The 24,868-nt window shown below is 39.8% G+C and overlaps 1 protein-coding gene across 5 annotated transcripts in view; it reads left to right on the top strand.

Annotated features, from left to right (window-relative positions):
* Nucleotides 1-24,868, top strand: part of septin9b (septin 9b) — a 113,969-nt gene that overhangs the window by 69,761 nt on the left and 19,340 nt on the right. For 3 of the 5 annotated variants that reach the window (XM_074687195.1, XM_074687199.1, XM_074687191.1), the window contains exon 3: nucleotides 17,196-17,381. In XM_074687195.1, the coding sequence (XP_074543296.1) occupies nucleotides 17,196-17,381 (186 nt within the window). Of the gene's footprint in view, nucleotides 1-64; nucleotides 370-921; nucleotides 1,056-17,195; nucleotides 17,382-24,868 lie in introns of those variants that run through there. The other 2 variants (XM_074687208.1, XM_074687214.1) reach the window with 2 other exon arrangements.

Genomic DNA, 24,868 nt, shown 5'->3' with positions numbered 1-24,868 from the left:
AATGAATGCTGCTACATTATTTCATGAGACTAATCTCCCTCGGTTTTTCATTTTGATTAAACTGACACACACACACACACACACACACACACTCACACACATTCACACACAGCTTTTCCTCCTGTGGGTTTTCCTAATCGCACGTGGTTTGAGATAGCCTGCTATTCCCACAATGTTCCCCATTCACTTTCTCTGAATGAGGGGTGTGGCTGCCGAAATGCCTTGGAAGCCACTTGGGGAAGGTGGTCACATGACCGAGTAGGGGGGCGTGGCCAGGGGGGAGCAGCAGCAGCAGCAGCAGGCACACCAGCTGGAGCTGTGATTGAGAGAGGAAAAGAGTGGGAGAGAAGAGAAGGAGAGAAGGGTTGGGTGAGTTGCTAATTCTTATGTTTGCCATGTGTTTTTCTTTCTTACTTACGAGGAAGTGTGTTGATGATTTTTGAAAAAAAGGAGGAAAGAGAAACTTAGAAAGAGGCTGTTGGTGTCAAAGTTAGACTGTCAGGGTTGTTGTGTTTGCAGGAAGTGTTAAAAAAGTGCTGAAGCTAAAAGGTGGAGTGTTTTCAGCCAGGAAAACTCTTGAAAAGTTTGTTTTCAAGTCGTTTGCGTTCTTATTTCTTTCTTTTTCTCTCCATCTTTCCTCTCTTCTATTGTTCTGCCCTTCAAAGTTTGGGGGGTCTCTTCTCTCCTCACACACTCCCCCTCTTACCCCTCTCCTTTCTTTCCCCCCTCTCCTTCCTATTGTGTGTCTCCAGCTCTGGAGCATGCATGGATAATCAATCTGCCACAATGAGACCAAGCGTTGACCAATCAGGATGGACCTTATTGCTCTTAAAGGTCTCCAGGGCTTCCTCTCACACACTCTCACACACACTCCGTGTTTCTCCTTGAGTGCCAGCCAGCGCTCGTCACATCAGACGGAGTTTGCAGCCAGACTTTTGATCCAGTGCAGTGGATTAGCCAGGCACTGATGAAGCCGAGCTGTTTTTGACGTGATTTAATTCTGACAATCCGCTGCGTCCGCTCTCTGGAGAGTTTGTTGCCAAGTTCAAGGGGAGGTGAGGAGTCAAGCAGGTCATTTTTGGAGTTCAACTGCTTTTCTACAGGGCCTTGTGAGATCTCCTCCCTTCTAGTTTCTCTTAGGTTATTTTGGTGGGAAGATTAGAAAATTAGGTTGTGGTTTGCTGCATGTTCCATGTTTTGAGTTCATCACATGCTCTTTTACCCCTATTCGCAGTACAGTGAGTGAATAGTTGCTTTGTTGGATGCTACACCTAGAAATCCCTGATGTAGGGAAAAAGCTTAGCTGGAGAAGTGAATGATATGACTTCTTCATTTAAGACAACTGAAAGCAAAGTCTTTGATTCTTTTTTATGACTGCAGCATAAAAAGAGGGACCTGGAGCTGCCTTGAACGTATCTTAGATTCATTTTCTCACAAAGGTCAGAGGTCTGTTTGCTGCAACTTTGCAAAGTAATGATGGTGCATTGTATCTGATTTAGATAAAGAAATATAACTATATGCATTTCCCACAAGGTAGAGCACATAGATAATGATCATTTTCACTTTTTGCCTTCATTCTACATTTAACATCTATCAATTATGTAAATATTCATCAGCCAGTTAAATAAACTTGAAGGGGCTGTGAGGAGTTTGAAAGTTACCTTGAAAAATTCTCCCTTCTAGATATATGCCTGATTGTAATCCACACTTTAAAATGACATTTTTACCGCCAATATAAGTTATTTTGAAACATTACTTTGAAGCTTTTACAAAGCTTCCTGATCGGGACAACCAGGACTGGATTGATTTACAGCACGGCTAAGTCTCTATGACAACACCACGCCGGCTGACAACATTTAGAAGAGATATCTTTGTTTTTCTCTGTTAAAATTGATTTCTGTGATTAATTTGGTAGTGATGGTGTAGACAGGAGCCTAACTGTCAGACAGGAAAAGGACAGAAGAGTAGATGTAAGCTAAACAGGAGAGTGATACAGCCCGAGCTAAAGGCTAACACAGGGGCTAACCTGTTTGTGCTAATGTTCATTCCAACCCACATGCAGCAGTTATTCTGCAAATGGTCTGTTCAAACTTGAAAGTCTGTCAATAAAAGTTTCATTCAGCAGATGCTTTTGTCCAAAGTGATGTACAACACAAGCAAGAATTCAGACAGAAGGAAAACCTAGTTTGTGCGACAACAGTGCTACAAGTTATTCGGCTGCAAGTGCTGCTATTAAGTGCAAGATTTTTTTTAATAATGTAGAATAATATAGCCAACAAACCACAATTAGTGGCCGCAACAATGTACTTTGCTAACGTTACAAACTACTGTCAGAGCTACGTATGGACGGCCACTAAACTTCTGTACTGTTTGCTTGTTGACACGTTAGCCTACGGATACATTGTAGCACTACATATATTTAGCTAAAGATGTACAATGCTGTCTGTGTGAACCTACTAATGCACTCTAAATAACAAGTGTAAGCACAGAAGTACGCAATTTGGGACACAGAACAAGACACTCACTTTTGAATGGCTAAAATGGCTTTAGCTCTTTATCACCAAAGTGTCATACAGGCCATATGAACTGGTTTGTTTGTCATTTTGGCCTTTAAAGAGTCAGAGGTCATGCTCGGGAAGCTCATCTTTTTTTTCTGAACTGTTTGGATTTTTTTCGCTTGCCCAAACTGTCGTAAAGTTATGGCAATAAAAACAGCTTGCATCAGATTATTGTCTGGGATTTGAGCGTCATTGTACATTAATTCCTTTGCAGTACCATGATACCCCAGGTACTGCTGTGAGGTTTGGCTTGTCCTCTTTAAGGAGCAAACCCAAATGGTTGAATAGTTATAGTAATTTAAAGAGCAAATGTAAAATGGGAGTTCCAGTGACCCTATGGGTTGTTAAGGAGTAATTTAAGGAAACTTTTCCAGGAAGTCATGTATCACCATCTTAAGAGCACCTCAAGCCTGACCCTTTTTTAATCCAGGAAGTGCTCCTTCCCCCATTTTTTTATTCTACTAGCTTTATTAGGATTGTTTGAGAGTACTAATATGATCGTTTTAGTTTCAAAGCACCATTTTTGTGCCTTTACCACATACAGTTCAGTGGAGTCCTGTTTGACATGTAATTTTTAGAAACCTGCTCACATTTTTACGTTATGAAATTGATCCTTTAAACTGTAAAAGAATTAACCTGTTTTCCCCATCACACTGGAGTGTTGAGTTGCACTTTCAGCTCGTGTTTTTGACCCAAGAATTTGCCCTGAAGCCAGAGGAGCATGGAGGAGGGGATACATGATGAGTATGTTTACAGTAAACAACCAGATTGTTTACCTAAAAATATTCTTCCCTTCATTGCATTTCATCTTCACAGACCTCCAGTTGATTGTTTCCATTTGATTCCCATATCCGTCTGTCTTGTTTACTCCTCCATCCCAAAAGAAAAATATTTTTTCATGTACTGTTTCTCATTTTGGTGTCTCATCAGCACTCTTTGGTAGAAATGTATGAAATCACAAAATGAGCAGCACGGTCGTGTTTCACTGAGGCTGCAGAAAGGCTGGTTGTTTTCTCTTCTGTATGTGTGTCACAGATGCAGGAAGTCAGACATGTCATGTCCTGTTAGAGGTGATAGGTTGTGGGTCTGTCATCGCTGAGGGTGAGAGGGCCTCTGTGATGCTTTTCTGTACCACAGCGCAGCAGTATGATACCTCAAGGCATTATGGGTCAGCTGCCATAACGCTTTCTTAAATCTGTGACGTTGATTTGAATTTACAGGGAGTCTGTCTCCGACGTACACATACAGCACAAACTAATTCATCAGTCCAGTTCAAGTAATTCATGGTTTAGACTTTTTGACAGGAAATATCTTTAGAGTCGGATGTGGAGCTTGTGGTTTGCAGTGTCTAAAGCAGTGGTTCCCAACACTGGGGTCATTAAATGCCTTCAAAACCTATTTTCTGTTTCATAGTTTATCAGTATTGTGTAAAGATGAACAAAAATAGGGATTAAACCATGCAACAGAAACATTATTCTATGTTTTCAACATTTCTGTTAGAAGAAAAAGAAAAGTCCCACTCACTAGCCAACTTACAGAAAGAAAAATTTTAATGCAACATGTCAGCAAATGTTTTTGCCGACAACGAAGCCATTTTAAATAGGAGTGGCTGTGTGGCTTCAACAATCAATTCTCTGCACATTAAAGGTCTAAAAATTTAAATACAATTTCACTACAAAAAAATTGAAATATTATCAAGTGTTTTTGTCTTACTTTAAGTAAAAAACGTCGTTTTACTCTTGATATGAGCCACATTCAACTCATCAGTCAAGAAATTTGTTGTTTCAAGTTATTTAAAGACAAAAATGAGGTCTGAATGGCTTGTAACAAGTAAATAACTTGTCTTTAAATAACTTGAAACAAGACAGTTTTCTGGAAACACTTATGTTCATGAATCAGCATCATCATCAGTGCAGCATCTGGACAGACATTATGAAGACAGAAATATGGCTTTGATTTCACATTAAGTTGTAATATAGATGCAGCCATTGAGAGTCGTGTGGTGATTTCTTCTTACTCTGGCTGTTGAAAGTCACATCTAGTCCATTCCTTCACTCACTTGTGGGTCAACCAATAGGCAAACAGTTCAACCCAAGACACACTTAGGACCACCCTCTCACTTGAATAGCATTTCCGTCTGTATTTCATGCAAACAGTGTCTGCCAAAAAATAAATAAATATAAGAATAAACAAATATGAGAGCAGAGGGCTTTTATTTCCTTGTTTATTGATATTCATTTTCAACTATTTTTTTCTATATTTTTTAAATCTATAGTTTTTCGTTATTTTCACATTTATTTATTTTTATTAATTTGTTTATATTTTTTTTACTGTTAATTATTTATTTATTATGGTTTTATATATATATATATATATATATATATATATATATATATATATATTTTTTTATTATTTTTATTTATTTTATTTTTTTTACTTATATTTGTTTTTCATTTTGGCATTTTTGGTTTTCCATAAATGTAGCTCAGTAAGTCAAAAAATACATTTTCTCCTGAAAATAAGACACAAACAGTTGAAAAGATTTCAGTTTTTGCAGTGTAAGATGGTAAGAAAGGTAGATACCTTTATTAGGACCTAATGTACTCAGTTGTAACATTTTGGGGATTGTTCTATTTAAATGTCTAGTAATTTGTCAGTGAATTCTGGCTGTCTCAATTGTATTTAAAAAAAAATAAATTTTTATGCGCTACTCCTTTTTAAGATGGCTTCGTTTGCCGGCAAAAACATTTGCTTGATTAAGGTCTATGATTGAAACCTTGCTTTAAAATTTGCATTAAAATTTTTCTTTCTGGAAGTTGGCCAGTGTGCATGATTGTCCTTTTTCTTCTGATTAATTTGGACTTTTTTTGTCGTTATCCAATGCACCTGCACAACCCCACAGGTAACTGTTTAAGGATAGCGACAGTATCAGTTTCAACATATTCATTCGGACAACGCAACAATATTTGCAGATAGATACTCTCATTTTGATCTTAATTAACTATCTTAGGGTTTTGTCTGTTTTTGGCTTGCCTTGTGAGTGAAACCCCCTGGCATTGGGTAGCTGGTCTTTGGCACCACTGTAATGGGGGTAGCAAGCTGTAGAAGTTCAGGAACCCCTATATAAACTCTTCTTTTCTGGTGTAACTTCAAACTCTGAGAGCTGCCTTCTTGTGAATGCATTGTTAAATTTCCATATGTATCTGTTTTTATATATAAAGTGTATACTAGGCTTCATCTTTAGGTTAATGAACCACTGGCTGCTCGGTCTCGTATAGAATAACCGCCGTCTTAAAGCAGAGAAGTAAGTTCCGAGCAGTTTCTCATTTCCTCTCATTAAACGGTATGAGCAGCATCCAGCGCTGACATATTCAAACCAGCAGGCCCCTTTCCCACTTCATTTTTGGTGGTTGTGATTTATTGCTGCATGGTTCTGTTTGTCCTTTGCTTTGTACCAGTTCCCTCCTGCACGCAGCTGTGGCCGGGGCCCTCCGAGTTCCTCTTCATGTTTCTCAGAAACGTTAAAGGCTGTGGTCGGTGCCCTGAACAGTGGGCTTTAACAATTGTACTCAGCAGCACAATGGCTGCCCAGCGTTACTTTCTCATTTTCTCATTTTCTCAGTCTCAACAATCCAAACTCCTCTGTTTTCATCCTGTCTTTGTTATTGAGGCATTAATACCACAGCTCACCTCTCAGCGATCATGACCCTCCACGTACAGCCCCCTCTCTTTCCATCCTCTCTCCCCCTTTCAATCTTTTTTTGAGGTGTTTTGAGACAGGTCATTATCTTCACTTCCAGAAGTTTCCGTGTGGAAAGCTGCATTTCAACACCGAGCAGCAGCACCATCTGCTTTGCTCCACTTCAGGCCAGGGGTCGCATTCTCAGTGGGCCGACACGAGTGACAAGGCAGAAAGATGAAGTGGGCCACGGGCATGCTTTCGGCTGTTTCTGAAGAACCGGCGTGTGTTTGTGTCAGCTGTAGCTGTCGTCAAAACTCGTTGAGACTCATCGCCTCACGTGACGGGGGGTTGTTATGATGGAGAAACTCGTCAGGATTTCTAATCAGCACGTTTGTTTGGTTTCAGAGTGCGGATGAGGGGGTGAGTGAGAGGGATTTCCTCTTGGATGTAGATGACAGCCCAGTGAGACCCTCCCCTGTCCCCCCAGCTGCTCTCTGTTGACCTACTCTTTTTCTCTGTGTTGTAAACACACTGTAAGGTTGTCTCTTTAAAACAGCCCGCGGGGCAGCATGTAGCTAGGTGGCTTATGCTCCTTTTAAAACAAAAATTGCTTCTATTAAAACTAGAAATTAACTGACACTTAAAACAAACTTCAGGTTTTTGAAAGCCCTAATCGAAACATCTGGATAATCTTGATAATTGTAATGTTGAGGACATTACCAGGGGTGGCATCATGGGTGGACCTAACGGTCCCAGGCCCACCCACTTTCTGACAAAAAATTCTTTGCTTTCTTTCTTTCTTTTTTTTTTTTATTAAAAAAAAACATTTTTGAAGAGGAATATTCTAAAACTTTGTCACTTAACGCTCCTTTTGTTATTGTTAGATGCCCTGTCATTCCAAAATGGTCCAAGTTTAGCAATCTTTTAGCCTGTTGGTAAAAAGCTATGAATCATTCAGCCTCATGTTATACCGGTAGGACAAGAGAATGGTTTTGAGAGAGACTGTGGATTTTTGTCTTTTATTTTACTATGGTTAATGTTGCTGCTCTTACAGCCAATGATACATGGAAAGTTGAGACGTTAGAGCGCTACTTTTTGGCCAATACCATGGAGCGCAATTGCTGTTTGATCCTCTAAAGTTTTATCAAATATTAAAGAGGCAAAAAGCACCTGAACCTGAACCTATCTAGTTATAATTATTATCTACTAACTTTTTAAATTTAAGACCAACCCAAAATTGGTTTGGCCCACCCAAGACTGAAATCCTGGCTCTGTCCCTGGACATTACCATTAGCATTAGCAACTTTTTGAGAAACTACCTGCTTTTGGACTGCAGGAACTAGCTTCTAAATTTAATACTTGGGTAATGAATTTACCACCTGTTTTCTTTGAGCTTGATATTGTAAATATGCCTCTGTCAGCTCCTGGTGATACATTTAAAAGGGTGACCCTGTTAACTGGAGACCTTCACCTGAGCTACCTACTGCTCGTTCACTCGTGCTCGCCCCTTTTTTTTTTTTTTTTGATTCAACAAAACCATCTGTATTGCAACAAAGCACGATTAAACCGCTACAGGCTGAATATTTTCCTCACTAACAGGTTAGCTTGGGTACTTCACACAATGATGTTGGCTTGTTTAGGTTTTGCTGAATGGCCCTCTACTGGTCTGGCAGTGTGTTGCAATTACCTTTTTTGGTCCTCCATATGTCACTGGCCTGTTTTAAACAATCTACCTGGGTCTTTAGCCTTTGATGGAATTGAGACAAATATTGAGCCCCGGGAACCGTACCTGGGAATTTTTTTTACACCCTTTACATTTAAAAGTGCATTCTTCACATTTCTTTCAAAGTTTCATCTTGTGTCTATTGCATCTAAGAAATCAAAACACAGGATTCATGACCTCTTTCCCAGCATCCTATCAGGATCTGTTGTAGATCAGGTAGACATGTGGATGTGCATACAGGTGAACTAAACTGAAAACTAACAATAAAACAGGCTATACCGATAAGTCTTCCTATCTGTTGTCAGACCCATTTAGCAGCTGATGCTACAGTCCAAGTCTGAGACACAAGTCATGAGTCCTAAAAACAAGGAATTGTGTCAGACTCAGGTCTTGGACTAGACTTTTATCTGTCCCTGCACTCAAGTGCACTGCAGGTTTAAGCCATCTACGTGCTCTTTAAGCTAGGCTGCGTGTCCTCATATTTAGGTGTTAACCACCAAAGTCAAACAGTCAGTTCATCTTGCTGTGCCTCTTCTTAGTATCAAGAAAATAAGCTGCCCAGGTGCCTTTACTATGTTGTCATTTGAGACTGTGAAAAAAGATAAATTTTATCATACCATGCTCATAAAACTTGCCCATAAAATCTGAGGATGATGTTTAACTGTGCGTATATTAATCCTGCATCCAAGTGACACACTTTTACGACAGTCAGTCATCCTGTTCTTTCTGGATCCTCCATCTGCCCTAACCAGACAGCAGCAGGAATAAAACTTAATGAGCTCTTCCTCCTCAGTGGAGGCCACCATAGGGCTGCTGGAAATATCATCTCCGGTTTAAGAGAGGACACATACACTGACAGAGACACACAACAACACGCCAAGGATAGAAAAGTCTTAATCCAAAACTGCAGTAGGGCAGAGACGCTGAGTGTTTCCCTCGTGGCAACCAGAAGTTTTAGACTTCAGACTGTTTTCAAGAGCTGACAGTTACAGTGTGAGTAGAAGAACAGGCATGACACCTTCTTTCCCCAAAGGAGTGAGGAGACTGTATTTTAGCATATGCTTATCCTGACAGGTGGCAAGTAGGAAAAGAAAACCTGTAACATTTCTTTAAAGGTCCCATATTCTGCTCCTTTTCTGCAGTTTAATATGGGTCATTGATGTCTTCATGAAATGGTAGTAACATGTTTTGGTCCAAAAAGCCAATAAATCAAGCACAGCAGCATTGTTTCCAGGCTCTCATAGCCCCTCTGTTCAGAACGCTCTGATTTAGAGGGCGTGACCTTCATATGTAAATGAGCCACCGCTGATACCGCCCCACTCTTCCACGTCACTGAGAGTGGCGCCACGAGCTCCAAGTGCACAATGTTTAGAAAACAGCAAAGCTCGTTTACCGTAACATTACAGGCTAAAACAACAGGCTAACTGCAGCTAAAGTTAGCATCCTGAAGCTAACACAGAGACAGGGGGGACACTGAGGAAAAGCTCTTACATCTGCTCCACAGCACACAGCATTTAAATACTCACATTTCCAGGGTCTGAGGTTTGTTGGTGGATGGTTGGTAATGCACCTGGATTCAGGACCAGTCTATTTGCTAGCCCTCTGTTGTACTGTCCAAAGTTGGAAAAGCAGTCGGCCGTGAGGTGACTAGCACACACATGCACACTTATACCGAGTGTTGCTGGCACATTTCCTTGATAAATGAACTCTAGCCACTTAGTCTTGTTCTGTTCCGAGATGGGAAGCTTGTGCATGGAACTATGTGGCTGTTTACAGCCAAAATCAAAGCAGTGATGGCTCTTCTACTTCAGCATTCTCCTTCCCGCTGATCTCTCCAGCAGTGGGGAGGGGAGTGGGCAGGAAGGGGGTTTGGGAGTATTTGCTCAGATGGATCAATCAGGTCAGACTTGCTCCTGATTGGTCAAAAAAGGGAATCACTGACGTTGGCAAATCCCCAAAATCCAAACAGCTTGTTTTAGGTCAGGATTTTACATTCACAAGCACTACTAAATACAGGTTTTGTCATTAAATGTCACATTTTATGGGCTGGGGGGAAAGCCAAAGACCCACAAATTTCACTAAAATACTTAATAAAGTGATTTTTGCATAATATGGGACCTTTAAGAAGCAGGAATCTCTAAATTAGACATTGCTTGCGATGGTTGAATAGTTTGATTCAAATGGATAAACAGTTCCCAGCAAACCAACCCAAAATTACATTACAGAATTCAATGAAACTGTTTTTGTGTAAAAACAGCAAAATTCCCATCATAATTCATCAGCATGAGGGCTGCACACACATTAAACCAACAGCAACCTTAGAAAAAAAAAATCAACGGTTTGAAACCAGAACTGAAAACACATTCTGGTCAACAATAAAACCTTCCCACACAGACCAGCTCTTTATGCAGAGTGTCAGTCATCAACCACACCATTCACAGTGTTTGGCTCATCTGCAATAATTACATGTTCTGCCTGCCATGAATCACTTTATTGATTCCTTTTATTTGTTTCTGCCTCCAGCATCCCTGTTTTGTTTTCTTCCCCCTATGTACCACACTGATATTATCAACAACACACCAAAAGAAAAATGTTTGTGGATGTACAGCTGGAAAAGTGGTGCAGTGGCACTTTGGGATTAAAAGAGGAGTTTTCTTTTTGTTCTTTTGTGTATTTTAGAGCGAAACAAAGACTCTGTGTTAGATATTGGCATGTCCAAGCTTCTCTGAGTGGATAATAAACATAGGGTTGGATGAGAAGTTCCTGATGGGGTTTTAATAAAAGCTCTGAGATGGGAGTGTTGAGTTGTGTGAAGGTCTCAAGTGGGATGGGGTTCTCCGTTACAGTTAAGTGGTAAATTGTATCTGATTTACGGGGAACTCCGTTAGTTTTCCAGGAGGGTTGGATTGCAGATTAGTTTGGGAAAAGTAAGTTTAATGATGCAGGATATTGACTGATTGATAGCTGTTAGCCAAATGTTTCCATGCTACATACTTTCTGCAACAGCTCAAGAAGAAGATCCAAGATTTTCCTGGGTGTAGTTCTGTGTTTTATCTTTCTGGTCTCTACGATCTAAAATGATTTGAAAATAATATAGTTTGAACCCTCCCAACCCAAAACAGTGATCACTTACATAGTTCTGAGGATACTGACTCCAATAACTTGACAATACCTTGCTTTGCTTTGGTATGCATTGGTGTCAAATGTACGTGCAACATTATTGGGATGAAAAATTGCCTCCTTGGAAATCCGCCAAACATTATAGTCCAATCAGGAAGAGCCTAAGTGAAATCATCATAGAGAATTGTAGAGTCGATGTCTCCTAATGTGGGGGTCAGGTCTTTGAACCTTGAGCAAAACCCTGAACCTAAAGAAAGCTTCCACTCCTGTGTAGCCACTCAGCCACATGGAGGGTCACAGGGCAGTAGTCCCATTAGTGCCAGTCCCAAACCTGGATAAATGGTGAGGATCATGTTCAAGGAACATTTGGAAGTGAAATTGCAAAACTGCCAAATCAACATGCAGAACACGATTCAGAAACAAGTGATCCACTGTGGTAACCTGGGCAAAGTTAAAGCATCAGGTGCCAATTTATTTCAACCAAATATGACTACAAATTTTGCCGTTTCATTTAACTTGAGGTGTCGAATACAGGTTAATATTGAAGATCACTTCCATACAGGAGCGTTCTCAGCTTGCAATATGTACACTGCTTCGTCACGTACTGACTAGTCTTGTACTGGGCATCAGCTACTGATGCATAAGATGCTGAGCGCCCTCTGATGGTGGAACTTATATGACTCTAATATAGCAAAAAAAGACATAAACAGTAGTTATTTAAATAGAGATTGGCCTTAATCAATAAAAATAAATGTGGGGCAACTATTTTCATGTTTTAATCTACATAGAAGTGCCACAGAGGCTTGGTAGTATTTCCATTACACCCTCCCTCAATATGTATTAAAATCAAATGCTGTATATTATATGAACAAAGGGTCTGTGATGTCATCCATTTGTTCATGATACAGAGTTTTGAAGCACTGCATCGAAATTACATGCTAAATTCAAACCTTGCTTCTTTGAGTTAGGATGAGGTAAAGAGGTTGGTCTTCAGCTTCTTTGCAGACAGCTACAGGGCGTTCACCTGTCAGTCAAGTTAGCCTTGCCCCTATACTTGTACGTTTCATCATAAGTTATCAAAATTATCACTCTGTGCAGTGTGTGCTGATTGAGAAATGAGCTATCCATAACCAAACAGTTTTTTTAACCTTGTTGTAAATATGTTTATTGTCGCATTTTTTAGCAGAGTGTGTTCGTGGTTTTCAGCGTTTCTGGAGCCAGCCTCTAGTGGACACCTGAGGAACTGCAGTTTTTAAAAACTTCTGCATAAGCCTTATATTTTTAGACCAGAGGTTGCTGATGGAAAAAACTCTTTCCTTAAGTTTGTGACTCATCTTGTTTGTTATAAACGAGACGAGTTCCACCTTTTCAATATCCTAGATATAGGTCTCACAACTGGACTGAGAAAAGGTGGAATGGATCGAGGAAATATTGCTAAGATCATTCTCTCATACTTTGGCAAAGACTGATGTAGAGAGTCAAAAGGAAAAAAACAAAAAGTATCAGCTAAGCAGCACTCGTCATTCGCATACTCAATATTCAGAGATCAGATGCAAATGCTGTGGCTTAGTTTGCTGTGACAACCTCACATCACAAACAGGAAACCAACAAACACTTACAATGTGAGTCAATCTTCATGATGATCATTACTTTTCAAACATTTTATTTTAAAGAGTTTTGAAACTTCGGCACCATCCACCAATCAGACACCACTGTTGGTTTTGTTCCTTGCAAAGATCCTACAAACCACTGCTTTTTTCACATCCAGCACAGTGTAATGTCAGGAATTGGTTACTAACACCACTGTTGCACCTTTGAAAAGCCCCCATTCAAGTGCAAGTGCTATCGTTTGCATGAATGGACAGATCCCATCAAAGAGACAACCTTCATCCTTTATCTTCAAAAGTGATCTTCAAAGTGAAGCATGAACTCATCTCCATTCATTACACAAAGCTCTCACAGCAGCTTATCCCAGAGTGTCTACTCTGAACATCACAAGGTTAAAAAACCTAAGATGAGTTTTTGTTTGAGGTTGAAAAAGTTGTTTTCATTTGGACAATATGATGAATGGCGGTCAGAGCAGGCTAAGAGTATGTTTTCTCATTCAGGGGTCAGCTTGGGGTCACTGATGCACCTGTTCAGCTCTGCACAGCTCACTTTCACATCTTTTTCATCTGAATGAACTGCTCACTCTGCTCCAGAGAAGCTTTATTTTGGCTTCAGCTGAACAAAAAAACAACACCCATCCAAGGAACTTTAGACATTGCTCTATTTTAATGTGTCCGTTGGGTCTATCTGGTTCAAGGACGGTTTGGATTCCACATTTGCGGTTACTGAGTCGTGATCTGAGTCACGCTGTGTGTCTCTGTTTGTTTGTAACGTGGTTACTCATCCAGAAACACAGCTCGTCGAGGCTAAAGGTTGCTAACGCTTTTGGTTGTGGGACAAGATAATGCTGGAGAGCAGATGTGACTCATGAAGACACACACTCTGGGGCCTGTTTTGGATGCAAATGGCAGAACTGTCACTTTGATGCATAAGTTAATGTGTGGAGAGCATTGCAGCTCATCCTTTACCATAAGACGGAGCGTGGAAAATGAACATGCACAGTTGGAGTAAGCAGCAGGGTGGTTGGCAGACCGAGTTATACTCCAGCTGCTGTTTTGTTCTGCTTTTTTCTGTTTTGTGAGTCTCACGTTTGCCACTTCTTGTTATTCTGCCTGTTTGTTTGCTTCTGCTACAATGTGACACTCTCCTATTCTTAGATAGCAGCCATGTAAGCTAACAGATGGCCTGTGGCTGGCACAGTCACAGTGCCCAGGAGGCAGTTTGGCTGCAGACCTGGAGTATGTCATTAGAGCCGTTCTGCATTCTGTCACTCAAGAAGTTGCTGATGCAACCGGGCCTAATGGAGTTCAGTGCCGGGTTATCCAGACGACACTATGAAAACATTTGCAAACACATCTAAAGCCTACAGATAAATCGATCCAAATACATCAGGATTATTGCAGATCTTCCAACACACATTTCTGTGTCGGGTTTCCTGAGGACAAGAATGCAGCTCCGAATCAGCTGCAGCCAAGTCTTATGAGGTATCAACAGAAGATTCACATTACAGGCTGTACTGAGTGGAGCTCCTGCATCTTTGGAGTGTTTTTGACTGATACACTGCTCTCTGGCCTTGAGGGAAGCTGGCTCTTTGTTTGTAGAAATTACTTTGCCCAAAAAAAAGAAAAAGAGAAACCTCAGATTTGGACATTTACTGACCAAAGATCCCCAAAGGGGGGAGAATTTTTCATATTTTCCCAAGATTTTTTTTATAAATGGATGTATCAAGTTTATCCAAGCCGGAGTTCCTCAGCCCAATTCAATAGTTGAACTTAGAGCTGCCTTGGAAACTGAAAGGACTTTATAAGTGATCTTCAAATAGTCTTGCTTTTTATACTTGCCTGATCATAATCCAATGTTTAATATGAGATTACCAGCACCGAAGTCAGTTATTTTCTAATGTCTCTCTCAAAATCTGGCACCTAGACTGAAAGTCTCTTTGATGCCACTGCAGCAGTTGGCAAAGTTTGGCAGTGCACTGCAAAAAACTGAAATCTTATCAAGTGTTTTTGTCTTTTTTTTAAGTAAAAATTGTCTTATTATACTCAATATGAGCCACTTTCAACTTATCAATCCAGAAAAATGTCTTGTTTCAAGTTATCAGAGAACAAAAATGAGGTTTGAATTGCTTGTAACCAGTAAAAAAAATCTGCCAATGGAACAAGAAAAAATTGCTTGAAAATTTCCTTGAGACTAGAATAATGTCTTAATACAAGTAACTTTTCTCTTGTTCCATTGGCAGATTTTTTAAGTGGTTACGAGCAATTCAGACCTCATTTTTGTCCTTAAATAACTTTAAACAAGACATTTTTCTGGATTGGTCATGTGAATTTGGCTCATATTGAGTTAAAAAGGAATTTTCTACTGAAAATAAGACGGCTTTTTAAAAGAAAATACGGCCGATGGCTGATAGAGACAAATGTCCAAATATCGGTCCGATATATCGGCCGGCCGATATATCGGTCTACCTCTAATAATAAGCCTTCATTCTGCAGTGGTCTGTTCAAACTTGAGTCCAACAATAAAATAAAGAGTGAGGTTAAGCTCTGCTTGGTGAGGCTGGAGTTGGTAGATGAGCACTGGTAGGACAGAACCAGAATTTAATAACATTACAGACACATCTCAGGGCACCAGGCTGTGAGTAACACTAAACAGATAGTCTGTTCACCTTCTGGACACTAAATTACAAACTGAGTTTCCAAAATTTGACTGTCGTCAAGTTTCAAAGAATAGCACTTTGGATCCTAGGAAAAGTTGTTTTGAGTGAAGAAATGTAGTGTTAAAAGATCAGCTCTCCAAAACAAATAATCGTCTTGGTATGAGTAAAGATGCTCATGGGAAATGTTGTCCTTGTCTTGGAAAAACACCACAGATTTCAGTCAAAAGTGTCACCAAACAGATAGCCTTTAACAGCTCTATCCATTTCTTGAATTTAAACCTTTTTAAGAATTAGAGATTGGGATATAAGTGCCCTATCCTTTTTTTTATGTACGTCTAGGCTGTGAATCATAGTGAGAGTGCAGACTCTTTCACAAACTAAAAGGTAATGACTCTTCCCTGACACACCTTTGACTTTCAGCCTCTCAGTCTGCAAATGTGTGTAATTTGTGTCACAAGTTTCAGTCCCCTCAAATTTAAAGATGCTTCACAGGCTGCACACAGGGGTTATTACCTACACTTTTCCCAGGCGAGTCAAAGAGCTTTAGAGAAAGGTATTTCGCTTGTGGAAAGTCTATATTGGCAGTAAAAACTAGGAAATTGATATTTTAAGCAAGGTTAACAACTTTTTACAACCTCCCACTGTCTGCTGAATCTTCATCTTCCACTTTACAGCTACATCAAGCAGGTAAAAAACCGGAGCTGGGAAATAAGATGTCAGGAAAGGTTCACCTGTGATTTCCTCTGCGTTCATTTTGAATCACTAACAAGAAGAGACAGGAAGGCAGGGACTGTGACATGACAGAAGGGTGAATTAAAAGCTAAAAAAGCACCTATTTTCATCAGAGGAGAGCTAAAAAATGCTAGAAAATAACAGAGCCTGAGCTTCTGCTGCTTCATTAAACCTGTTTGTGTAAAGATAGAGCTGGAGAGAAGGATGTAGTACGATATCTGTCTTCCTTTAGGTAAGTGTGTCTGTGGCTTGTCTCGTCTTTGACTGCAAACACGACCGCACACACTCCACCACAAGTTTGTGTCACAGCACAGGAAGCGTCGTCTCCTCCTACATGAAGACGAGTTTCTGCCTCTGCTACAGACGCATACTTTGGCAGAGTTTTGTTCCTTAGTTAGCTTGTTGCAGCGGCGTATTGGCACACAGCCTCCTTCTGTGAGGATCTCAAAGTGAGGTAAGCTGTGATTTGTCGCTGACTTTGTTTGACTCCGTATTCGTTCTTCAACAGTCAGAAAAATCAACTTGTGCAACAGCTGCTCTGCTTTGTTTGGAAGAGGAATCATAACATGTCTTGTGGGCTTTGCAGCTAACATGAGGTGGTTGCTTGTCAAAATTTCATGCACCATTAAGCAGCAGATGTGCGCCTCTTCCTTTAAGCTTTATTGGTGGTTTTTACAGTTGAGTGTATACACTGGAGTAGGAACCACTTGGAAACTGGAGTCACTTTTTTACATTTATGGTACACTTGTTATTTCAAGTGTTCATCCACATCATCTCTGTGTGAACAGATGTGTGTGTGTCCCTGTTGGGTTTTTGGCAGGGAGTGCAATGATGGATTATCACCCTTCTGTGTCCTCTTCTCTCAGGGCGGATGCTCATAAATGTGAATTTTAAGTCTGATGTATCCTGTTTCACACAGGAAATGAAGTGCTCAGATCTGTATCTTCAGTCTTCACACTTCTTGTGGTCTATTCTGCAGTTAATATGATTTCACAGACCAATGCAGCTGCTCAATCGTTCCTCATATGCTTGATTTTTAACTTTCAACACCACAAAGCTACTTTTACACCATAAGGAATGTTTCTGTTTCCTCCTTTTCTGTGCATCCTACAGGGTCAGAGGTCAATCTGAGCCACAGCAACATGTCTGAGTCTGCAAAGCCCCACCACCCGAGCCCACATGGTAAAGGGGAGAAGAGCCATGGCAACGACTTCAGCTACGTGGGGATAGACGCCATCCTGGAGCAGATGAGGAGGAAGGCCATGAAGCAAGGCTTTGAGCTCAACATCATGGTTGTGGGTGAGTCTGGCGTAAAACTTTGTATATACTGTTTTAACTTACTGCATCCACAGGTATCATTTCCTTTTTTTAAGCATTTATACTCTTAAAACAACAGCTTACAGGAGTAGATGTTAGCTCTGACATGGCCGTTCAGATGGTCATCCACATCTCCTTACACTATGTTGAAATGAAGCAAAAGCATCCCCCACACAAGTGCTAAGGTTTCACCTTTGTGATAACATTTGAAGCCATAGTCTGCACAATTTATTTACATTTTTGGATAAAATGGCAGAGAACACTTTGTGTATGACTGCTCTGTTCAATCTGTTTTGCAGTATTCTAAGCCGGTTTTCAGTTCTAGGAAGTATAAGTGAAACTGATACGTGATTTAAAAACAAAGTAACTAAGTAGTTGATGGGGACTTTTATAAATTTATTACAGGTGAACGGTTACCTAAGATAGGTTTCACCTCTTTTGTTACTGGAAGTGATATGATACCCAGGTGTTTCTTTCCCATCACTCCCAGTTATCTAACAAACTGCCACATGTTTGTGTTGTTGTATTGTAGTTGTAATCCTAAAGGCTGTGTTATGCTTTCTGCGCGAACATGACACACGGACATGGGATACACGAGATCCTCGAGAGAACGTGTGAGGCTTTTATACTTTTTAACACCTCATGCGACGTCCATTGGTGTTCATTCCCAAACTGCAGGGGGGCGGTGTATCACAAACGTACGTCTACCAGCGTACTAAACAAGAGTCAAAGAAGTTTGCTTTTGTTTACAACATGGCACATACATGTCTGTACTGGAAGTTTTTCCCATGTTATTTTAACCGATTTCTCTTCTCTGCCAAGAGTGGCCCCAATTTCATGACATAAATTCTTATGACCATAAATTACAGGGATCTCGGTGTGAAGAGTCATACAGATGCCTGTATTTCTGCACTTCTACCACTAGGAGATCCCGTTCTTCTGCCATCTTGTCCGTGCGTCTCTTTCCAGCAGGTTAGAAATATTCGAGTGCGGATCAAGCATAATAAGTCAGCCTTAACTCCTTCCAGCTTGTGGCAAAGATAAAGTTAGAACTGGGTACCATCTGCCACAAACAGAGAAAGAAGCCAAACAACATTAGTGGTGTGTATTGAGGGAAACAGTATGCAATGTAGATTGGCGCATTGGATGCTAAAAAAATTTCATGAATCAGTTTTAAATCCTGGTATTTTGAATACACACTATGAGTTAAGACATGCTTTGAAAACAGCCAATGAGATTTAGTTGGCGAGTTGAAGCTTAAAATGTTTTGGTTTCACTTTAGGGAGCTATCACCGTGTCCATTTTTTAAATACAGTCAACATTATTTTGTCTAAATGTTGAAATTTGAAACCTCTACAGAAATTCTCTATGTGTGTGCAATGCAAAAAGAAAAAACCCAAAACAAACTAAGCAAGTAATTTATATTAAAGATCTTAAAAGACTACGTTAAGCTTGATTCATGGCAAGTACAAAACAATATTTCATTTTAAGACATTAAAAGTTGAAAAAAAGCTTGAATTGCTTCATCTGAGTAAACAAAAAAGCTGCAAATTCAACAAAGAAAGTGTACTTTTTAATTTATTTTAAATTGGAAAAAACTCATTTAATGAAACCAGACATGCCAATTTTTCTGTTGCACTGGCTGATTTTGTGAACTCATTACAGGCAACCTTTGCCTTATTTTAAGCCTCTAATATCTTGAAATACAATATTTTTTAAGACTTTTCAGGTGAATGTGACACATAGTAAATCTATTAGACGTTTTCACTGGAAACTAGACTGAAACACTGGCTTAGCTCAGAGTTTTTGTTCTGATTCATGCCAACCAGTTCATCCATTTTACATGACCTCATTATGCTCAAGTTGCCTGAGCACATAAAGCTGTTAAAGGTTGAAGCATGTATTTTAAAGCTTATAAAACGCTAATGAAAATGTGTTTTTATGAGAAAAGGATGGCCAAGGTTGATGTGACGTAAACTCTTCGTTAGCTGTCTCTCCTGCCTGACTTTGAGCTTGACATTGACCATGATTATAGTTTCATGTTGGATAAAACTGACACTGATGTGCTTTGGGGGCTTGAGGCGGTAATTGCTTCCAAATGTTTGCATGAGTGAGTCACCACTGCATCAGTAGAAGCTCTGATGGTAACAACAAAAAAAGAAAGAGAAAGAGATCAGAACAAAAGCATGATGGGTTCAGATTTTACATACACAGCTTGCTAAGTTGCAGATTTCCTTTCTTGGAAAACATCGTCTTTTTTCTGTTTTCCTTCCAGCACACATCCTCTTTTGTGTCCTCCAGTGCCTCTGTATGTTTGCATGCGTTCTGCTGAGAGGCAGCCAGCATGGTGCCCTCTTTGATAAGCTTTGTGTTCCCATGATGTAACAAACAATCAAGCACACGCATGACACGAGCGTCGGCTTTGGAGGATAAAAGGAGGCTGTGAGGCTGTGAAAGTGGCGTTATAATGGGGATTACCCTGTCAGGCTGGAGCTTACACTTCCACACAATGACAATTAGATCTCATCATCACGTCTGTGTGTAAACTTGCACGCACATGCAGTTATCCTTGAGTGCTTGTTGTGCAAACGGATGCATGCAGATACAGGATCAAACCTACATGCTTGCTCTCTCTGTAAAGACAGGGGTGCCATAATGTAAAACCAAGGGTACTTTTTTTTCATATTGACACAGTTCACTACAAAAAAATGAAATATTATCAAGTGTTTTTGTCTTATATTAAAGGGGATATGAGGAGTTTAAAAGTGATCTTCAAAAAGTCTACCTTCTAGATATATGCCTGATCATAATCCACACTTTAAAATGAGATTATCAGAACTAATGTTGCTGGTTACAGCTTATAGAGTGGGCTAAACGCTAATTAGCCTTTAGCCCACTCTATAGAATAGGGGCTTCACTGTTTGTGATAATGTTCATTCCAACCCACAGTCAGCAGTTATTCTGCAGTGGTCTGTTCAAGCTTGAGAGTCTATCAATAAAATGAAGAGTGAGGTTACGTAAGTTCTGCTTGGTAGATGACTGGCAGGACATAGCTAATCAGGATTTGCTAACGTTACACATTATGGACTTGTCTTTGAGAACCGGGCTGCCAGCTGCACTAAATATAAACGGCTACTAAACTACTCATTGGTTATGACTGAGTTTACAAACTGACAGTGTGAACACATTGTCAAGTTAGCCTACAGATGCCTCGGAGCACCAGGCAAACATGTAGCCAGCTGTTACAACATTTGCTTGATGTCACATTTCAAACCAAAGCATCACACATCTGTACTGATAAGTCCTTACCTCTGTGTGTTGTATCCAGTAAAAAGTTGTCATGAACAAAGAAAATTTGTTTTGATCCAATCTCCATTTAATTCCAAAACAAACACATGCCTCACTGAAGTAATTTACGGTAGTGTGCGGTGTGAGGAAACTCCAAGCCACAAGGTGGCGAGAGAGTGCAATCAAAACAGATCCCCTTCATAGCATCTTGGAGTAAAAATTGTCTTGTTATACTTGATATGAGTCACATTTAACTGGTCAGTCCAAAAAATGTCCTGTTTCAAGTTATTTAAAGACAAAAATGAGGTCTGAATTACTTGTAACAAGTAAAAAAATCTGCCAATGGAACAAGAGAAAATTTGCTTGAAGCTAGTATCATGTCTTGATAAAAGTAGCTTTTCTCTTGTTCCATTGGCAGTTTTTTTTAACTTGTTACAAACAATTCAGACCTCATTTTTGTCTCTGAATAACTTGAAATAAGACAGTTTTCTGGACTGGTTATGTGAGTGTGGCTCAAATTAAGTCTAAAAAAAACATTTCTGCTGACAATAATACAAAAACACTTGATAAGATTTCATTTTTTCCAGTGTGGGCATGTAAGGACAACCTCAACGTCTGACTGTCATCCTAACAAGCTGTTTTATGGATGATTGAAGTGGAAGTCAAAGATAGTTTTACTGCAGACGTTACCGAATGAAAGTGTGGATGCTTAACTCAAAAGTCACTGCACTCACTACATTTTTGCTGACATGTTTTCACTTGTAATCCTTGGCACCTTCAGGATAAATAAAACATTTGAGCAGAGATGGTGTGATAACCACGTGTAATGAAATAAAGCTCTCACACTGTGCACGCTATAGTTTGGTGAAACAATAGTGAAAGAACAATGAGTTTTATGCTGCGTGAAGTTCTTTTTTGGACTATTGGTTGCAGGGGTTTTGATATGCAGCACATATTAGGTTCCTCTGGGTGATATGTCAACAGATTGTTGCTTCACATCTCACAGCAGGCCAGTTTTGACCTGCCTGCTCAGAGTAGAATAATCAATCTTGCTCAGTTGCAAAGATTGTAGATGTATGTGATTTTCGAAACTCTTTTTCACTATATGAGGTTGAAACATCTCTTTCTGACTGAATTACATTTTTTTGGCCAGCAGCATTGTCGCTTGGAAGGCATGTGAGGACGTAAAAGGTTAGAGCAGCTGTCATCTTGGCCCTCCTCGCTGTGGTCCCCTGTATGAGATGCTGTTGCCTATTCTCTGCCCTGGGCCAGCTAACCTTTGGATTTCCACCACGCAGGGAGGGACAGCAAGAGTGTCTCAGTGTGTGAGGGTGTGTGAGAGGGGGTGAAAGTGTAGCTAAACACATGCAACTCAGCGGACTGCATGCAGAGTGTGTGTGTGAAAGGGCAGCTGTATGTGAGTGAATGACCAAGGGGGGGGGAGAAAGCGAGGTGCAAAAGGCCACCCCAGGGTGTCACAGAGGGCCTGGCAGCTTGGCAGCCTTCCACACGCCACAGTGGGTGCCTCGAGGGGCTGGGAAAAGAGGGCAGGAGGGGGAAAGGAGGGCTCCAAAAGGGCACAAAGAGCTGCATGATGACTAGGGATGGGTATTGATAAGATTTTATTGATACCAATGCCCTTATTGATTCTGCCCATTGATCCGATTCTCCATCGATTCCCTTCTCACTTCCTCCTATGATTTTTCTGTGAATAAAAAGTTGGCTTTACAGGTTTTCTGTGTCAACAACATTTTATTGAGTTTATAAGTTAAAAAAAAATGGCATAAGACTCTTGGTATTTAACCCTGTGTGTTGACAAATGTTTAAGGGTGGTTCTCCAATTAAGGGAGTTTTTCTGTCCCCAGGGTAGATTCCCAAGAAGAGAAATGCTTTTTTTAACAAAAAGCAAATTTGTAAGGATTAGGTTGAAGAAGTTATGAAAAAAAAGTAACTATGTCTCAATCAGGGGCAGGCTGGCCATCGGGAAATTCGGGACTTTTCCCGAACGGCCAGTCTATTTCAGACCCCAACAGGCGGATGGTCGGAGCGTGTCAGGGGCAGACTGGTCATCTTGACGTGACGAGAATACTCTACCGACATGTCCCGTTGTTGGCCAGGCCAGGTCAAAGTCTCGGGCTGTTTTTCAATCCCAGTCCGCCACCGGTCTCAATAATGATATTTTGATACAACATGTCAAATGTTGGTTAAGTTTTAGACTTGCTAAGCTAACATGTAAGCTAGCATACTATGTATATAAAATATATGTTAATAAAGTGAAATTTCTTACTAATTAGTAAAATATTGAAATAAAAGCTTGTTTGGTAATGACACCAAATAAGCATACTCTTACATCATCAAACTCTCATCTCATGTTTTTGAATGTTCTTCTGGAGCATCTAATTAGCATGCAAATATGTCAGTAATTTTTTGTAAAAACTTTATTAGTCTATAAAATGTTCAGTGTGATGGTACTGACAGAAGTATTGGGGACAGCGATATTTATAAATTAATTACATATTGAACAAGAATAAACTATGAATTTAAAAAATGTCAACTGAAATGAAATTTCCCCTCGTGGATCAATAAAGTATTCTGATTCTGATTAGTTTCTTATGAGGAAATATAAAGTGAAGATTTAAATGAATTTAGAACTTTTATTGCTTTATTATAGAGGAGATGTTAAAATACCTGGATTGGGAACAAGCGCAAAATAGTAAAATTCTTGCACATTTGAATTTTCAACACAGAAAAAGTATGAAAATATAGAAATTCAGGTTTTTTTAATAGCTTATTCAGCCTAACGCTTACAAATACAATTTTTTTTTGTGAAAAACATTCTTTCCTTGCAAATCTACCCTGGGGAAGAAAAAACTCTCTTAATTGAAGAATCACCCTTAAACATGTTGGTGTATGACAGTGAACAAATTGCACTTTATGTTGTTAGCACCTTTTTGGAAAAGTGAAGTCAAGCTTTCAGTCACTTCCATCTCTCCACCATCGTGTCGGATATTCTGCTGCTGACTGACAAGCGTGATTGACATGTGGCAAGTCACATGACATTTACATAAGGTCCAGCGCTCCAATGTGATGTAAAGAATTGACAAGAGAACCATTAAGCATAAAGGCAGATAATGTTGATGGGTTAAACCATTTCTAATTAAGTCTTAACAGTAACCGGTAGGGGGGAGTTTTGGCAAGAACCTCTCAACACATCACGTTACTTGGGTCACGATACAATAGTATCAAGATGTATCACAATATTGAGATAAACTGCAATATTCTACACAATTATCTAAGAAAAAAATCAGACCGACTTGCTCAGTACAACAAAAATCCACATTATCAGGTTTAGAAATCAACAATTTTTAATATACTTTGATGTTATATTTATTTTAAAATCTATGAGCAACATTCAGTGGAGTTGAGCTGATATTTATCATACATTCTACAGGTAACATACAGAGTAGTTGCTCTTCGGCGCCATCTACTGCAGTGGAAGGGGTTGTGTTTTATCGACCGACTCGGCAAAAATATTTTTTTATCTTTACAAAAATATTGATATTAAGAGTTGGAATATCGATATTTTGTTGGTGGTCAAAGTATCACAATATATTGCTGTATCAATATTTTTCACACCTCTAGTAACTGGTCATTGATACTCATCCCTAATAATAACATATTAATGTTTTACTGATGCTGGCTGCACAGTGCTTACATTGACAAGTGAAAAAGGAGGGGACTAGCACTTCAAGTAAACTTGAACACAAAAAGTATTTGGAAATTAGAGTTTGGTAGATTATTTCTTTGCTGTAACATTACTTATCAATAACCTCTTACAGTTGGAAAGTTTTTCTTATTTCTCTTTTAAATGAAGCAACATTTGTTGGAGCATGTGAGTTTGTGGGTTGTGTCCATAAAAATTTGCCATATCTTTTCTGTCAATGTCGAACATAGTCACTTTTTTATTTTCCGTTCAGTAAAATAAAGTGCAGCCATTATCAGAGGCTTAATTAGTTCCCTCATGAGTTAAATGTGGTTTTAGTGTGTGTGTGCGTGTGGTCCATATGATACATCTGTCCTCTTGGCCCCCTCTGCTCGTCTGTCTGACCCTGCAGCTGTCCTGCTATTGTCACGGTCTATTAACACACACATGTATCCTCACACACTCACTGAACACATAC

This window comes from Halichoeres trimaculatus, unplaced genomic scaffold, assembly GCF_033239565.1.
Source record: "Halichoeres trimaculatus isolate MK-OKI-2021-1 unplaced genomic scaffold, fHalTri1.1 fHalTri1_scaffold_2, whole genome shotgun sequence".
NCBI lineage: Eukaryota > Metazoa > Chordata > Actinopteri > Labriformes > Labridae > Halichoeres > Halichoeres trimaculatus.
This window is presented reverse-complemented; position numbering and strand designations above follow the sequence as displayed.